This window comes from Zalophus californianus, chromosome 2, assembly GCF_009762305.2.
Source record: "Zalophus californianus isolate mZalCal1 chromosome 2, mZalCal1.pri.v2, whole genome shotgun sequence".
NCBI classification, from domain to species: Eukaryota; Metazoa; Chordata; class Mammalia; order Carnivora; family Otariidae; genus Zalophus; species Zalophus californianus.
This window is the reverse complement of record NC_045596.1, coordinates 149562697-149579134: the sequence shown is the minus strand read 5'-3', so window position 1 is coordinate 149579134 and position 16438 is coordinate 149562697. Positions and strand designations below refer to the sequence as shown.

The following is a 16438-nucleotide window of genomic DNA, read 5'->3' as shown; positions in this document are numbered from 1 at the left end:
GCAAAGTGATGACTGTGAGGGTAGGGAGAAAGGCACTTGCAGACAGAGGCATTTTATATGTAAACTCAGAGGAGGAAGAAGGTATGGAGTGTTTGGGTGAGAAAAGGTGATGTGAGGTCAGGCAAAGCTCTTGTTTATCATTCTAAGGAAGGAATTTGGCTGTGTCATATAGACAGTAGGACACAACTGAAGGCTTTGGACCAAGGAGCAAAGTATTCAGATGTTTTAAAGGGATCACTGTGGCTGGAGAATGTACTGGGGAGGTCAAGAGCGGAGTTAAGAAAACTTGTTAGGGTCTGCTGCAGTAATCCAGGAAACAGATATGGTGGCTTGGGTTAGGGTAAGGTACAGTGGAAATAAAAAACCCCAAATGGACAATGTGCAGAGACATTTAAAGAATATAATGGGAAGGGCTTGGGTTTTGACTAAATATGGGGAGAGTGAGGAAAAGGGCAAACTTAGGAACAGCGTTCAAGTTTCCTGCCTGGGTAATTGAATGGATAATGGTTCATTCATTGATATGGGGGCAGGGGGAGAAACAGTTTTCAACAGGGAGAAGTTAGTTCTGTTTTGGATTTCATCCAAACCATGGTTATCATAATTGTTACCAGTTAGGGCACTGACCATGGGCCCAGCAGCTGTGCCTCAACAACATTATCTTCTTTAATCCTATAATAATCCTTTCTAAATAATAAAATAAAAATACCTGAAAGCACAGAAAGGTAAAGTGGTTTTCTTTGGGACACAAACATTATTTTGGGGCAAGTCTTACACTCAACATAGCCTGTTTAATGCCCAGACTCTTCCCTGTGCCCAATAGGAGGGAGCAGATGGGCCTGGCAGACAATCAGGAGAGGGATATGAGATATGACTTCAGAAGTTGTGGGGCAAAAGATGAAGGTGGAAATTCTCTTGAGTGAGATTAAAATCAAGGCCTCGAAGACAATGTTGAGGAATTCTAACAGTTTAAGGGCAAATAGCAGCAGGGGAGTCTGCAGTGGGAGCTAAGAAAGATTGGTGAGAGGCAAGAGAAAAACCATATGAGTGTGGGCTCAGTAATCAAAAATCAAGATAAGGTAGTTAGAAGGGAATGATCAATATTGCTAAATACTGCCATGAGGTTGGGGAAAATGTTTATTGAACTTGGTAAAAAGAGGACATTGGTGACCTTTTTTTTTTGTGTGTGTGTGTGTGTGTGATGAAGGCAAAGAGCAGATGGTAGTAAGTGGGAAGTGAAAAAATAAAGAGCAAATTGGCCTGTGAAAAGGTAGGGTGAGGTAAGGCAAGAATAGTTTATCTTTTTCATGTCTGGCTCTAGTGTTAGAAATGTTTTCTGGACCAAGTGGTCATTATCATTATTGTTTGTATTCAACTGTACAAAACAATACAAATATAAAATCAATTTTGACATGTAATTAAATTTACAAAGTAAAACTTGCCACAAGAGAACTGAGGCAGACCTGGCCACTCTTCCAGCAAGGCTCTGGCCAGCACCTGGCAAGGAGTGAGGGCTTTGCAGCACAATAAAACTAGGTCTGCATGCATGATGCCGAGCCCCAGCTTCATGAAGGGTCTCCTGCACACCTTGACAGACACGTTCATGGGCACCATCCCCAGCCATGACCCAGGAAGGGGCTGGATGTGGAGCGCTTGTACTAAAACTGGTGAGGGCAGGGGACAGGTGTGGTGGCACCTGAGCCCCAGCGCATGGCTCCGAGGAGTCCTGACACCCTTGAAGTGGGAGTGGTCCTTGCCCTGCAGGTGCCCAGCAAACCCCAACTCCACCCTTTTCAGGATGCTTTCTTCTTTGTCACTAACCCACAAAATCTGTGCAAGTTTCCCTGCTTACCTTTCTTGTGTCTTTCTCATGTCCAGAGAGTAACTTTGATTTGGAGTAACACATTTTGTCACCAAATGTTTAGAAAGCCCCCTGCTGTGGGTATTAGCATTGTGAAATGAATGTTTCTTCTATTTCTTTCAATAGACTTAGGGATTTTTTTAAGTATAAGAAATTCCAATTGCTCAGACTGGGAAATGATTTAAGAAAAAAGACCACTGAGTGAAGGCAGCAGTTCAAACTCCAAGCAGCTAGAGAAGGGAGAGTGGTGGGGCTGGGCACACTTTCACTCCCCAACAGCTGGTAGTCTGGTTACCAAGACAATGCCCAAGTAGGAGAGACAGCTGGGACTTTTGTTCAGGTGAAAAAGGTCACTGAGGAGTCAGATGAGCTGGAGCATTCCTTGGCTTTCATGTGCTTGCTAACAAGTTTGATTTTGGCCTTGGACCCTCCTGTCTGCATCCTGCATCTGCAAATGTGATTCTGTACCTTTCGGTGTTAGCAATAAAACACAATGGACAAAATAAAAAAGAAATAAGGAGACCCATTTCCTCAACTTCCATATTTACTTCAACATACCTGGAGTTGAGGCATCATGCCAGTTCTTCCCACATCCCCACTTCATCCTGCTTTATAAATGAAAAACAGGGGCTCCTGGGAAGCACAGTTGAGTTAAGCATCCAACACTTGATTTTGGCTCAGGTCATTATCTCAGGATCACGAGATCGGCCCCAGATGGGGCTCCGCGCTCAGGGAAGAGTCTGTTTATCCCTCTCCCCGCCCCTTCTTTCTCTTTCAAATAAATAAAAATCTTTAATAAATAAAATGAAAAGCATACCCAAAAGCACCTATCCCAAATCTTGCTCTGATGCAATAAGTTAAGATGTAAAATCTATGCTACAGAATGTCAATTGAAACTTGGTTTGGAGAGTTTCTTTAATTTAAGGCCAAATGCTTAGGGCCCCATTGATACGTTCCAAATTCAAGTATATATGCAAGGTGGCAACATTGATGGCAATTTTCATTTAACTACCTCCTCTCTTTCATCCTCTACCCACTGGAATTATGCACTGAGAGAAGTCTCCATGAAAGTAAAGCATGAGAAGAAATGCTGAAAAAAGATGATACCTTATTTCATCTAAGTGACAAAGTCATGTCAGGGCTCCATGCTTGTATGTTTGTATATCTTGGAATTATAATTCAGAAGTAAAAACTGTGGCAGAGGCCATGAATTAACTTGCTCATTTGAGTGAAAAAATAAAGTCAGATCTTTTCTGATGGAAAGTAAGGCTAATTAAGCTGATTCATTTGATTAGTTTCTTTTTTTAAATTTAAATTCAATTAGCCAACATATAGTACATCATTAGTTTCAGATGTAGTGTTCAATGATTTGATTAGTTCCTATGATGGATATTCTCCATGGATTAAATAAGCAAAGCTGAAGTTTTGAGTTTTGATGAAATGTATTTAAATCACATGATAAGATAAAAGCAATTATCAAAAAATTATATTGGCAAACATATATAGAAGTTAACAGTATTTTACCTTCCCAACTCTTTATGAAAATAGGTTAAATGAGATGACTCTAAGTAATTCAAAGCCTTTTTGGTAAACTTAGAAATTAAGAAAGCAATGACCCTAAGGCCTGGGTAAAAAATGGGTTCATAAGTCAGATGTTTATAATTCTTTCATACCAGCAAAATTGAGGGGAGGCAAGTAAAACTTGATTGGAAATCTATATCCAATGAGTTGGATAAAATGTTTTTTTCAATTGATTAACATATCTTTAGATAAATATGCCTTACTGCTAGAATAAGATTTTATAATGAGTTCCATTCCTGTTTTTTAGGTAAAGTTCATTAAAAAAACTTGCAGATGGATATGAGTCTTGTGACAGCTCTGTCCTTCAATTCCTTTAATTCTGACTTATTTGCCAAAAAATCATCAGTGATCTAAAATTTTTAAAAACCCCTATCAGTTGACAAGTTACTCTCTGGAGGTGAGAAAGACACAAGAAAGGTAAGCAGGGAAACTTGCACAGATTTTGTGGGTTAGTGACAAAGAAGAAAGCATCCTGAAAAGGGTGGAGTTGGGGTTTGCTGGGCACCTGCAGGGCAAGGACCACTCCCACTTCAAGGGTGTCAGGACTCCTCGGAGCCATGGGCTGGGGCTCAGGTGCCACCACACCTGTCCCCTGCCCTCACCAGTTCTAGTACAAGGGCTCCACATCCAGCCCCTTCCTGGGTCATGGCTGGGGATGGTGCCCATGAACATGTCTGTCAAGGTGTGCAGGAGACCCTTCATGAAGCTGGGGCTCGGCATCATGCATGCAGACCTAGTTTTATTGTGCTGCAAAGCCCTCACTCTTTGCCAGGTGCTGGCCAGAGCCTTGCTGGAAGAGTGGTCAGGTCTGCCTCAGTTCTCTTGGCATGGCAGCCCCCCAGGGGTCCCACCCACCACCCTCCAGAGGCCCACCTTAGCCCTACTGTGCTTCCGGAGAAGGCCAGCCTTTGGGTTTGGCTCCACCCCTCCCTCACAAACTGCCTGCAACCAGCCCTGCCTCCCCACCGCGGAAGGATGGGCCACCAAGAAAGGTGGCAGGAAGCGGGGGGGGGGGGGGGGGGGGCGGGTAGCAAGGAGGTGTCCAGCATGGGAGGAAGTGGGACCAAGCAACCTGAGATGGAGGTGGAGACGCGGGCCCTGAGGAGGTGGGAGACCCAGGGAGAGAGGCTGTGGTTGCCAAGAAAAGCAAAGAGGCAGCAGGGTGAAGAAGCAGCATGGCCAGTAGGCTGTGAGCAGAGGGCGACCCTGAGACACGGAAGTCCTGAGACACAAGACTGGGAGAGAATGGGGGACCGAGGCACAAAGAGATAGGACCTTGAGACAAATGAAGGCCCAAAGGGGACCCTACCCGAAGCCCAAAGAGACGGTGGTGGCAGATGAGTACGAAGGGGGGAGACTGAGGACACAGGGATTGGAGATGGGGTTGGGGGAGTAGGGCATTGTGCAGTGAGGGGCTAGAGCTCCAAAGCGGGAGAGGACAGGAGGAAGAGTCAGGGGCAGCCAGCAGGTGAATCTCAAGTGGAGTCAGCTCTGACTGTGCTCAGCCGGCTTCCCCACTGCTTTGGTGTGAGGGCCCGGTGCTCTGCTTGGCGGGCGGTGGAGATGCGGGCACCCGGACCTGGGCTGGTGGGCCAGGAGACTCACTTCTTGCTTTTGAAGGTGCCCAGGATCTTGGACATGAACTTGCCCACCTTGCTGTCCCTGGCGTCCTCCCCTGTCCTAGGCCTCTGGCCTACCTCTCGTTGCGGAAGACCTCCAAGGGGTTGTAAGTGCTCTTCTTGCGCATGCTGTGCATGCGGCACAGCAGTAGGTCGAGCGCCTCCGCGCCGGCTGGCAGTGTGGGCTCCGCTGGCCTTATGTCATAACCCAGTGCCACATTTGTCCTTGTCGGTCATGTCAGGGGCCAGGCTGCCGGCAGCTGGTGGTGGGCCTAGCTCAGGGCCACTGTGAGCCAGGCCCGCGGCTGGGGCGGGGACCCCATAGTGTTCTGGCCGTGGGCACTACTGTGCTCCAGAATGGCTTTTGTGGCATCCTGCAGGTAGCTGCTGTGCAAAGGCATTGGCCGTGACAGAGGGCCTGCGCGCCGGGCCCCCCTTGCCTTCTGTGATAGCCTGGGTGCTGTCACCCGGGCCCAGCGCCGCCACCGCCCGGGGGGCTCTGGCTGCCTGTCCTCCCGTGGCGCAGGGAAGGGGCCCACAGGCTCCTCTCTCCCTTGGGGCTCCACAGTGCCTCCACTCCGGGGCACAAGCGTGGGAGACTTCCCGGAGAAGGTAAGGGTGAGGCTGCCCCTGCCTTTGGGGCAGCCCAAGGTTCCCTTTCCGCTCGGGGTAGGCAGAGGTGGGGCTCCCTTTTGGCTCAGAGAGGGGCGTTGATGCCGCTGTCTTGCCTTTGCTTGGGAGGAGGAGCAACTCTGAGGATGGAAGCCAGAGGGTAGGGTGTCCATGCCTCTCTGGTCCAGCAGGTGGAAGGCGGGAAGCGTGGGGGCTCTGCTGCCCCTCAGCCTATTGGTGCAGCAGCTGTTCGAAGGAGTCTTGCTGGCTTCTCTCACCACCCAGCGCCACCATCTCCTCCTGCCACACCGTGAGGCTCCTTATTTCTGTCTTCAATTAACTTGGCAAACAAACAAACAGAAAAATTTGACCCTCAAGGATATGCATGTTCCAGTTAGAAACTGTTGATCTAAGACCTTTGTTGGTTGGAGCATCCTCTTGGAGTATTCGTTGTAATAGGCAGGAAGGAGCAAAGAAGGGTTCAGACCGAGGTGTGTAGATGTGACCTTCGGATTTTGAGATGCAGGAGGCTTTGTTGCCAATTGGAAGGGAGGATGGAGATGATGAAGTGCAGGGTCTGAGGGTCTGAGGTCCTGCTGCTGCTCCAGGTCTGAACTTGGAATTTACAGTGACATTTGGAAGATAGTGCAGAGTAGGAAGCCAGAGGAGTAGTCAGACAGCTCTGGGCTTCCCTGACCTGACAGGGGTGCTAATCGACTTTACTGTGTAATTCTTCTCCAAGAGTGCCCAGCAGTCCAATTGTAGTCTTGATTGTTGCATTCATGTAGTCCTCACCAGATTTCAAGCCCTGAGTATGGATAGAATCACCCATGAGGAGTCTGCAAGGTGAATAAAGGACAGTGCTGAGGAGAGAATGTGGGGAACATTCCAGTATAAAGGAGGGATGGAAGAAGAAGACTTTAGGAGACAAAGAAGGATGATAGTAACTCTATTATGTATTTAGGAAAAAAAATGCCTATAAAAAGCTAGTGATTAAATTTGGAGATTACTTGAAGATTATTATAAAATTTCCTTATGTGTTACAGATATTAAGAGCCTCACAGGGATTCTCAAATTTGGGGGATTAGTAGAATCTTAGGATCAAGGAATCTCCCTGGCTGCACCCATTTCTTCTGCCTCTATGTCAGTATTTCAATACACTATCCCTGTGAAACCTCATGCCTGCATTGTATCATGACATAGGTATGACTGGAGGCAACTTGCGAATACCTGGGAAGGCAGAATGTAAAAGATAACAGGTCTGGTTGTAATGTATTGTATTGTATACTTGAAATTTGCTAAGAGAATCAATCTTAAGTATTGTCACCATAAAAAAGACAAATACGTGAGGTGATGGATAAGTTAATTAGCTTGATTAGGGGAATCATTTCACAATGTACATGTATATCAAAACATCACATTATACACCTGAGATATATATAATGTTCATTTGTCAATCATACCTCAGTAAAGCCAGAAAAAAGGAAAGGCAACAGCTCTGGGAGTCCAGAGTCCTGAGTTCTAGATCCATTTCCCCCATGACCTTCTGTGTGACCTTGACAGTTGCTTTCAGTATCCTAGTATCTAAAACAAAGATTGAGTTCTAAAGTTGTCTTTAACATTCTCCAAATCAAATTCTCTGATCTTCCCGAACAACTCTGGTTAATCTACCTACTACTTAAATTTCTCCCCCAGTTTTATTGAGATACAATTTATATAAAAATTTATAATGCACAATATGCAGAATATATTGATTTGACAAATGTATATATTTCAGAATGATTAGTGCAATAAGTTTAGTTAATATCTATCACCTGACATTAGGTACACATTTTTTTCTTGTGCTGAGAACTTTTAACATCTACTCTCTTAGCAAATATCAAGCACACAGAAGTTTTTTTGCTACAGTTATCATGTTGTACATTACATCTCCAGAGCTTATTTACCTTATAACTGGAAGTTTGCACCTTTTGACCACCTTTACTCACTTTTCCTCCACCTCCCACCTTCTGTCTCTGTCAACCACAGATCTGATCTCTGTTTCTGTGAGTTTGGTTTTTTCAGATTCCATATATAAGTGAGATCATATAGAATTTGTCTCTCTTTGGCTTATTTCACTTAGCATAATACCTTTAAGGTCCATCCATGTTGTTACAAATGGCAGGATTTTCTTTCTTTTTTTATGCTATATATTATTCCAGCGTGTGTGTGCGTGCACACAAGCTGCATTTTCTTATCCATTCATCTCTTGGTGGACACTTCGTTTGTTTCCATGTTTTGGCTATTGTGAATAATGTTGCAATGAATATGGGAGTGCAGATATCTCTTCAGGATAATGATTTCATTTCCATTGGATATATACCCAGAAGTGGACTTGATGGATTACATGGTAATTCTAGTCTAAATTTTTTGAGGACTCTCCATCCTGTTTTCTACAGTGACTGCACCAATTTGAACTGTACCAGCATTGCTCAAGGCTTTCCTTTTCTCCATATCCTTGCCAGCATTTGTTATCTCCTGCCTTTTTGATGATAGCCATCCCTAACAGGTGTGAAGTGATAACTCATTGGGGTTTTGATTTGCATTTCTCTAGTGCTTGGAATTGTTGAGAACGTTCATGAACTTGTCCATTTGAATATCTTCTTTGGGAAAATGTGTATTCAGGTTGTCTGCCCATTTTTATTTATTTTTATTTTTTTAAATTTTTTTGTTATGTTAATCACCATACATTACATCATTAGTTTTTGATGTAGTGTTCCATGATTCATTGTTTGTGCATAACACCCAGTGCTCCACGCAGAATGTGCCCTCTTTAATACCCATCACCAGGCTAACCCATCCCCCCACCCCCCTCCCCTCTAGAACCCTCAGTTTGTTCAAACTCATGGTTCGTCTCCCCCTCCGATTTACTCCCCTTCATTCTTCCCCTCCTGCTATCGTCTTCTTTTTTTTTCTTAACATATATTGCATTATTTGTTTCAGAAGTACAGATCTGTGATTCAACAGTCTTGCACAATTCACAGCACTCACCATAGCACATACCCTCCCCAATGTCTATCGCCCAGCCACCCCATCCCTCCCACCCCCCACCACTCCAGCAACCCTCAGTTTGTTTCCTGAGATTAAGAATTCCTCATATCAGTGAGGTCATATGATACATGTCTTTCTCTGACTGACTTATTTCGCTCAGCATAACACCCTCCAGTTCCATCCACGTCATTGCAAATTGTCTGCCCATTTTTACATTGGATTTTTTTTTTGCTATTGAGTTATAGAAGTTCCTTATTATTTTAGATATTAACTCATCAGATCAGTGATTTGCAAATATTTTTTTCCATTCTGTGGGTTGCCTTTTCATTTTGTTTGCAGAAGATTTTCAGTTTGAAGTAGTTCTACTTGTTTTTTATTTTTTTGCTTGTTTTAGGTCATATCCAAAAAATCATTGACAAGACCTATGTGAAGAAATTTTTTTTTTTCCTAGGAGTTTTATGGTTCCAGGTCTTACATTTAAGTCTTTAATCCATTTCACGTTAATTTTGTGTCAGTGCGTAAGGGTCTATTTTCATTTTTTTACATGTGAATATACATTTTTTCCCACTACTATTTATTGAAGAGACTGTCTTTTCTCAATTGAGTATTTTGACTTCCTTGTCAAATATTAGTTGCCCATGTATGCCTGGGTTTATTTCTGAGCTTTTGAACCTGTTCCATTGATCCATGTGTTTGTTTTTATGCCAGTACGATGTTGTTTTGATTACTATAGCTCTGCAATAGTTTGAAATCAGGAAGTGACATGCTTCCAGTTTTGTTCTTTTTCAGCATTCCTTCGGGTATTAGAAGTCTTTTACAGGGACGCCTGGGTGGCTTAGTCGGTTAAGCATCTGCCTTTGGCTCAGGTCATGATCCCAGGGTCCTGGGATCGACTCCCACTTCGGGCTCCTTGCTCAGCGGGGAGAATGCTTCTCCCTCTGCTCCCCTTGCTTGTGCTCTCTCTCTCTCTCTCTCTGTCTCTCTGGCAAATAAATAAATAAAATCTTAAAAAGAAAGAAGTTTTTGCAGTTTCATATACATTTGAGGATTGTTTTTTCTATTTCTGTAAAAATGCCATCGGGAATAAAATATCACCCTTTGCAACCCTGATGAATGAATGGATCTAGGCTTTGAGTATCGATGGTTACTGAAAGCACAAAAAGAGAGGCAAGATATTATGAGCCTTCTTATGAAAAGACACAAGAAAACCTATAGTCCTGCTAAAATTATTAAAATTGAATCTGATGAAACCTCAGGAGCTATCTGCCAGTTTTCAGAAAGTATTAGGGCAAACATACAAGTGAAACTGCACCATGAGTGAGTGTGCAAGCAGTAAAATCCAGATTGTGGGTAACTTTGTAGATTAAATTCCAAAGCTTGTCAATTGATAAATTTCAAGAGATTAGGAGGGACAACACATAGATAAAAAGATACCAAAAAAATTAAATAAAAAATGGGCAAGATGAAACTAGTTTGTAAGGAGGCATAATTGGCTGAAAAAACTATAAAGAAATTTAGTAAAATCAGCGTAATAGTAACCTGGGGGGATTATGATTAGGATGGGAATATAGAGGTGGTTTCTGGGGTGGTTGCAAAATTCTGTTTTATGGTCTTGGTGGTGTTTACTGTGGAGTTAAGCTTATAATAATTCGTGAAACTCTAAATTGTTTTGTGGGTTTTTGTAAATGTGTTGTATATTTCACAATAAAAATTTTTATTTTAATTTTTTTAAAAGAGGGAATTAATGACAAAGCAATGTACCTTAAGAGATGGGTGAGAATGTGCTAACAGCATGGAGGGAAGGATAAGATTTGGGGAAGAGAATCGATACTTATTCCTTGGAAGAGGAAAGAAAAGAGGAAAGGTGCATATGCATTTATAGGTAGATGCTTGCTTGTTGGGTGAGTTGGGTAAGAAAACAGTGTAAAGTTTGATGATTTAAACCTTCTTATGTCTATTTTTTCCTGAAATACAAAGAAAAATCATCTGATGAGGATAGGAGGGCCTGTGGTGGGTGGTAAGATCAAAGAACATCTAAGTTTGAGTAGGATATGTAAAAGGAATGATCTAATTTCTAAACTTGACCTGCCTGCAGGATTGTGTGATGTTCTCCATTGGCTTTCAGAAATCCAGGAGTAGAAGCAATTTTATGGAGGACTTTTCTTCTGTGTAGTGAGGTGGAAGAAAAAATAAAAATTAGTGTTCAAAAAATTGTTTGATGTGATATCATTTGGGTCGTAGATATTACTCAAAAAGATGGAAGGTTAAGGCTTAATATGGATTGAACTGTGTTCCTCCAAAAGATGTTGAAATTCCAACCCCCAGTACCTGTGAATGTGACCTTATTTGGGAATAGGGTCTCTGCAGATGATCAAGTCAAGATGAGGTCATTGGGGTGGACCCTAATCCAATATGACTATATCTTTATGAGAAGGGCGAAATTGGACACAGACATGGACACATACAATGGAAAGACAGTGTGAAGACACGGAGAACACCATCTACAAGCCATGGAATGCCTGAGGCAACCTGAAGTTAGGAGAGGGGCCTGGAACAGATCCTTCTCTCATGGCCCTCAGAAAGAACCAATCCTGCACGCGTCTTGATTTCAGACATATAGCTTCCAGAACTGTGAGACAATACATTTCTGCTGTTTAAGCCACACAGTTCATAGTACTTCATTATGGCAGTCCTTGGAAACCTAATACAGCATCCTAGAAAAAAAATTGGATTTGTTTGATGTAATTTCATGTATATATAATACACATGGTCCATGTAGTGTGTAGTCAAGTAGAAGAAAGTTCATTCTGTGGAAGAGGCTGAGACCATCCCTTTAATTGAATAAATGATGGGTGAAGATTGGGGAGGCTGATGCAGATTTCTAGGATGTATGAATAACGTGCCTGAAAAGCTGTTAGGTAGGCATATTTGAAAAAAGTTCAGTCCATTAGCATGGAAGATAGTAAGGGAGTAGACAAATGAAAGGAGTTGGGCTGGGAGAGGCAACCAGGGTCCAGATCAGGGTGGACCTTGTCCTCCATGTAAGCACTTTCTATTTTAGTCCAATTGGAAGCCAATAAAAGGTTTTATGCAGGGCAAATGCATAACCCAATTTCATGACCCTTTATAAAGGTTATTCTGGTTACTGAAGGAAGGGTGAATAGTAAATATGTCAAAATAACATGCGAGACCAGCGAGGAGGTATTTAATTAGTTTAATTAGTTTAATCATGGTGGTGTCTTGAATTGATGGTGATAACGGAGATGGAGTGAAATGGTTGGGTGTAAACTGTGTCAGAAGAGAACTGGTAAGATTTGGTGTGGGTGAGGTGAGGGAAAGGATGTGTCAGGCACATGCCTGGTATTGTTCTGAAAATAACATGGGACTCTTAGGAGATTGTGAAATGCTGCTTGCCTGTCCCATGGTATGTGGAGCCTCAGCAGATGAACAGCCTCCCATTGCCAAAGGCTACTAGGAAGTAGTGTCCTCAGAGGAGAACCCAGTATTTCACTGACCCAGAGGTGGAAGGGTATGTTGGGAGAGATGTAAAGTAGAAGGAACTGAGATTCTGGAGGGCACCGTGGAAAGAGTGAAGTTAGATGTTGGGCAGATTGGTTGGATAAGAGGAGGTAACAGACAGATGGTGTGAGAAAATGCAGATCTAGCTGTAGCTAATGCTCCAGGTTAGAAAGTGATCCTCGGGAGAGTGTCCCTTAGTACTCTCGTGCTCACTTGATCATTCCCCTGTGGGGTTTCCAACCTCCTGTCTTCTGCTCTTTCTGTACTTATTGATTTTTTGCTTAGCAATCCTTTTAGGAGTCTTCCATAGATCTATAATCTTAATCACATCACAAACTTTTTGAAGTTGAAAACAATAGTCCAGTAAAGTGATATGTACACACACACACACACACACACACACAGAGTATATGGTGAAAAACCATGAGACAGAGTGATGGAAAAATTGGTTCCTGTCCTGGCTCTTCTGCTTACTACTTGGAGGAGCACTATCTCTACCATCTCTAGTTTCAAATGTCTTCTTCTGTTATATGGATCTAACAGTCCCAGAAATGTACATTTTATAAAGGACTTTTCACAAGAATTGCCTCGTGTGAACTCCTAACAAGCCTTTGGGATAAGTAGCACTGATGGTGTACGATCTACTTCATAGGTGGGAAAACTGCCCTTTGAAGAGGTAAAGCAAGTGCCTTATTAAAAGCTCATCAATCTGAATCCAGATCAGAACTCAAATTTCTGATTCTGGGTTCTATACTCTTTGTATAATATCGGATGGAGCTTTTGTAAAGCTTAAAACACTTTGTGAACTTTCAAGCACTGTTGACTGTCAGTACCTCAAAGCAGGAATTCTATCGTAAATTCTTTGTGTATCTCACGTTGCCCAGGACAAAGGGTGTGCTTACTGGGAGCAGTAACATGCAGTGTGCTCTCCAGATTCATGTTGGTGGTGTTAGAGGGATTTGCCCATGCTCTTTGGGAAGCTCTTATGTTCTCTAAATGGATTATGGCTACACTAGAACTGGGCTGGGCCATACTTTAATTCTTCTGTAGGCAGGAGTCAGGAAAAATTATGTTGTTGCCATATACAATCTGTGTCAACTGCGGAAGTCATTTACTCTACCTGAAACTCATGTTATTTGCTTTTAAAATGGGAGAATAATATCTACTTGTGTGTGTGTGTGTGTGTGTGTGTGTGTGTGTGTGTGTGTGTGTGTGAGGGAGAGAGAGAGAGAGGTTAAAAACTACTGAAAACATTTTGTTAACTACGTAAGGCAGCCTTACAGTTCTTTGCACACCATAGGCACTTGTTAAGTGGATGTACAATGAAGATACAAAGATACTCACACAGCATCCTACCAGGGCTGGACTTGGACTATCCACACAGTGTGAGTTCGGTCTCCAGCATGCAAGTGGCACTAAGGAAGAAGATTTTAATGGTGAGATGTCATGTTCAAAGTTAGACTTTTAGTTTATTGGACTGCTCAGTGGAGCAAGCAGATGTTCTTGTTCCTGAAAGGTTCACTAGCCATGCAGGTCCCCGTGGCTGGAGAGCTACAAATAGAGTGACTCTCTCTTACCTTCCAGCTGTCTCTTTGTTGATCGGTTTAGCTATGAAGAGCTTGCTCTTGGCCCTTGTGGTCCTTGCCTTGCTCTCCTGTGTTCCACCAGGTAAAATGAAATATTCTCCCTGTGCAATTATAAACGGTGAAGGGAGAGGGGTTGAGAAGAAAGCAGGACTTGGATGAAGGAAGCTGAAGCAGGAAAGGATGTGATCAGAGATGGACACTTTGGGCTGTTCCAGAAAATGGAGAGAAGATGCCCTTAAAGGACACATAGCAGGAAGTGGTTCTCTCCAGTGAAGAAGATGGTTCTGGATTTTGGTCCGGGGAGTCTGTGAAGTGTGAGGGGAAAGTTGGACGAATGGTATTGGCAGACGTGGGGAAAAGAAAAAGCATGAGACCTTTAGAAGACAGGTGGGATCTGGGAGTGGGAGGGGGACCATTCCTTCAGGACTATTCGAATTTGCCCTCCTAAGTCCGTTACCTGAATTACTTTTCTCACACTGAGAAGCCTAAGCAAATTTTATGGTGAGCAGAATTAACAAACAGAGCTGGTTGCTCCAAAGTTTTAACTTACAGCATGGTGGGATCCTTGGGAACATCTGCGAGAGGGCTCCGAATTTACATCCTCTGGACAGAAACTAGCAACTTGATAATACCAAGAAGGGTCCACTGAAGTCACTGAAGTGGAAGTTCTCAAACTATTTTTTTGCCTGTAGTTTGCTGGGGTCTGCAGAAAACTACCCAGACCTTCATACTGAAAAGTTATCACTTAAAGGTCAAGTGTGAAGTACTCAAAAGACAGGCCCAGGTGAGGATTGTGTTGAGACTGCCACTGTCCTGGGTGGTGCACTGTGTTGCTGCTGGACTCTGCTGTCCCCAGAAGGGTGCTTGAGGGCTAACGGGCACATGGCAGGCAAGTTTGCTTGCCAGTGGCCTTTGATCATACCGCATTGATTATTCTCATACTGCAGAGCCCCAATAGATGGTTCCATGAACCGGCTGAATGGAGAGACTGATGGATAGCTCAGTAGGGTGACTCAGAGCCACCCTCACCCTCTTAAACTGCCTTCCTACTAACCCCCTCCACCCCTTAGCTTCCAGAGGTACCCAGGTCTTAGGGTTAAAAAAATACTAGCAAAAGATTTAGATATGGGTTTCGGGTATTTCAAACCATTTCACACTCATTATCCCATGTCATGCTTTCAGGTACCCGGTGATTAAGCCAAGGCAGGTAGTAAAGGTACTTTGCTAAAAATCACACACAATGTTATTGGGATGCAGGGCTAGAAGCATGGGCTTCTCTAATTCCAGGTCAGTGATCTTTTATTCTTCAAGCTGAGACTTTGATGATCTCAAACTGCCTTGGTACTATCCCAGACCCTAGCATGCCTCCTGGTGTAGGGCCTCTGCAGACCCCTGGGACTACTCTGAGGTTCTTTCCATGGCAAAGAGTCCCAAGCTGAATGTGCTGGGCCCTGGTACCTGCATATAGTTAATTAGTGATTCATGTAAGTGGGGACCATGGGAACTGATGACTTATAATATGTTCTTCGAAAAATAAGAGCCACTGAAAAGAAGGCACTCAGCCATAACTTGACTGGGATGTTTTGATTCCACCCAATTTACCATTAAAAAGTTATAAATTATAATCTGATTTAATCTGATTTATCCATGGTACCATGACCCTGCAGAACACTGTGCGTTAACCCTTGTTTCTGTTGACAGTTAGAAGCGGACCGAATATGTATATAAGAAGAGTCTTTTCTACATGCTGGCGATCCAAAGGTGTTTGCAGGAAGTCATGTGGAAAAAGGGAAGAATATCATATTTTTTGTGATAGTGCATTTCTGTGCTGCATTGACAAAAAGTATTTACCTATACAGATTGGAAAATAAGTATCTGAGTACCTGGGGCTCCTTCTGATTTCCTCTGGGGACCCAGATCTTTCTCAGTTGTACCATCCCATTAAAACGATGGTTTAGCCTGTCTGTGTTTCTGTGTTTGCTTTGTTTCTCTTTATTTAGAAGCAATTTAATGTCTCTTCTATGGAAATAATATATAGACATATATATTTTATATGTATAAAGAAGTGGTATATACATTATATATACTATATATTACTATGTATTGTATACATACTATACACACACACACACACACACACACACACACACACGCACACACACACCACTTCTTCTTTATCCATTCATCTACTGATGGAAACCTTGTATTATTTTTAGAGAGTGCAGTTTTGCCACTGATGAGTGGGCTGTCAGGGAGTGGTATCTGAAAAGAATTCTGAAGGAAGTTTGCTCTAAATTGTGACAATACCTTTCCACATTTTGTTGCTTTACTGAGATGTTTGGTAAATACATTATTTTAAAGAAGCCTTTTGATCTTAGAATTAAATTTCTTTTGGATGTGTCCATGTACAGAGACTAGTCGTAGTTAGCCAATTTCTTTTCAGGTTCCATATTTACAGGAGCCCAGAAAAGCTAGAGGTTGTTTGTGTAGTATACACACTTTGTATCAAAAGAATAAAACAGTTTGCAGCTACCACTTTTAATAACAGAGTTCATTTCCTGACAGGGTATATGGATGTAGAGGTTTGGGCTTATGGAACAGTAAGACAAAGGCAGTGTAGTGTTGGCCTATCC

General features: G+C 42.9%; 1 protein-coding gene across 1 annotated transcript; it reads left to right on the top strand.

Moving 5' to 3' along the window:
• Positions 1-13829: 13829 nt before the first annotated feature.
• On the top strand, positions 13830-15676 carry DEFB135 (defensin beta 135). Its single transcript, XM_027597511.1, has 2 exons — positions 13830-13887; positions 15507-15676. The coding sequence occupies exons 1-2, from the start codon at positions 13830-13832 to the stop codon at positions 15674-15676; spliced, it is 228 nt and encodes a 75-aa protein (XP_027453312.1).
• The last annotated feature ends 762 nt before the right edge of the window (positions 15677-16438 follow it).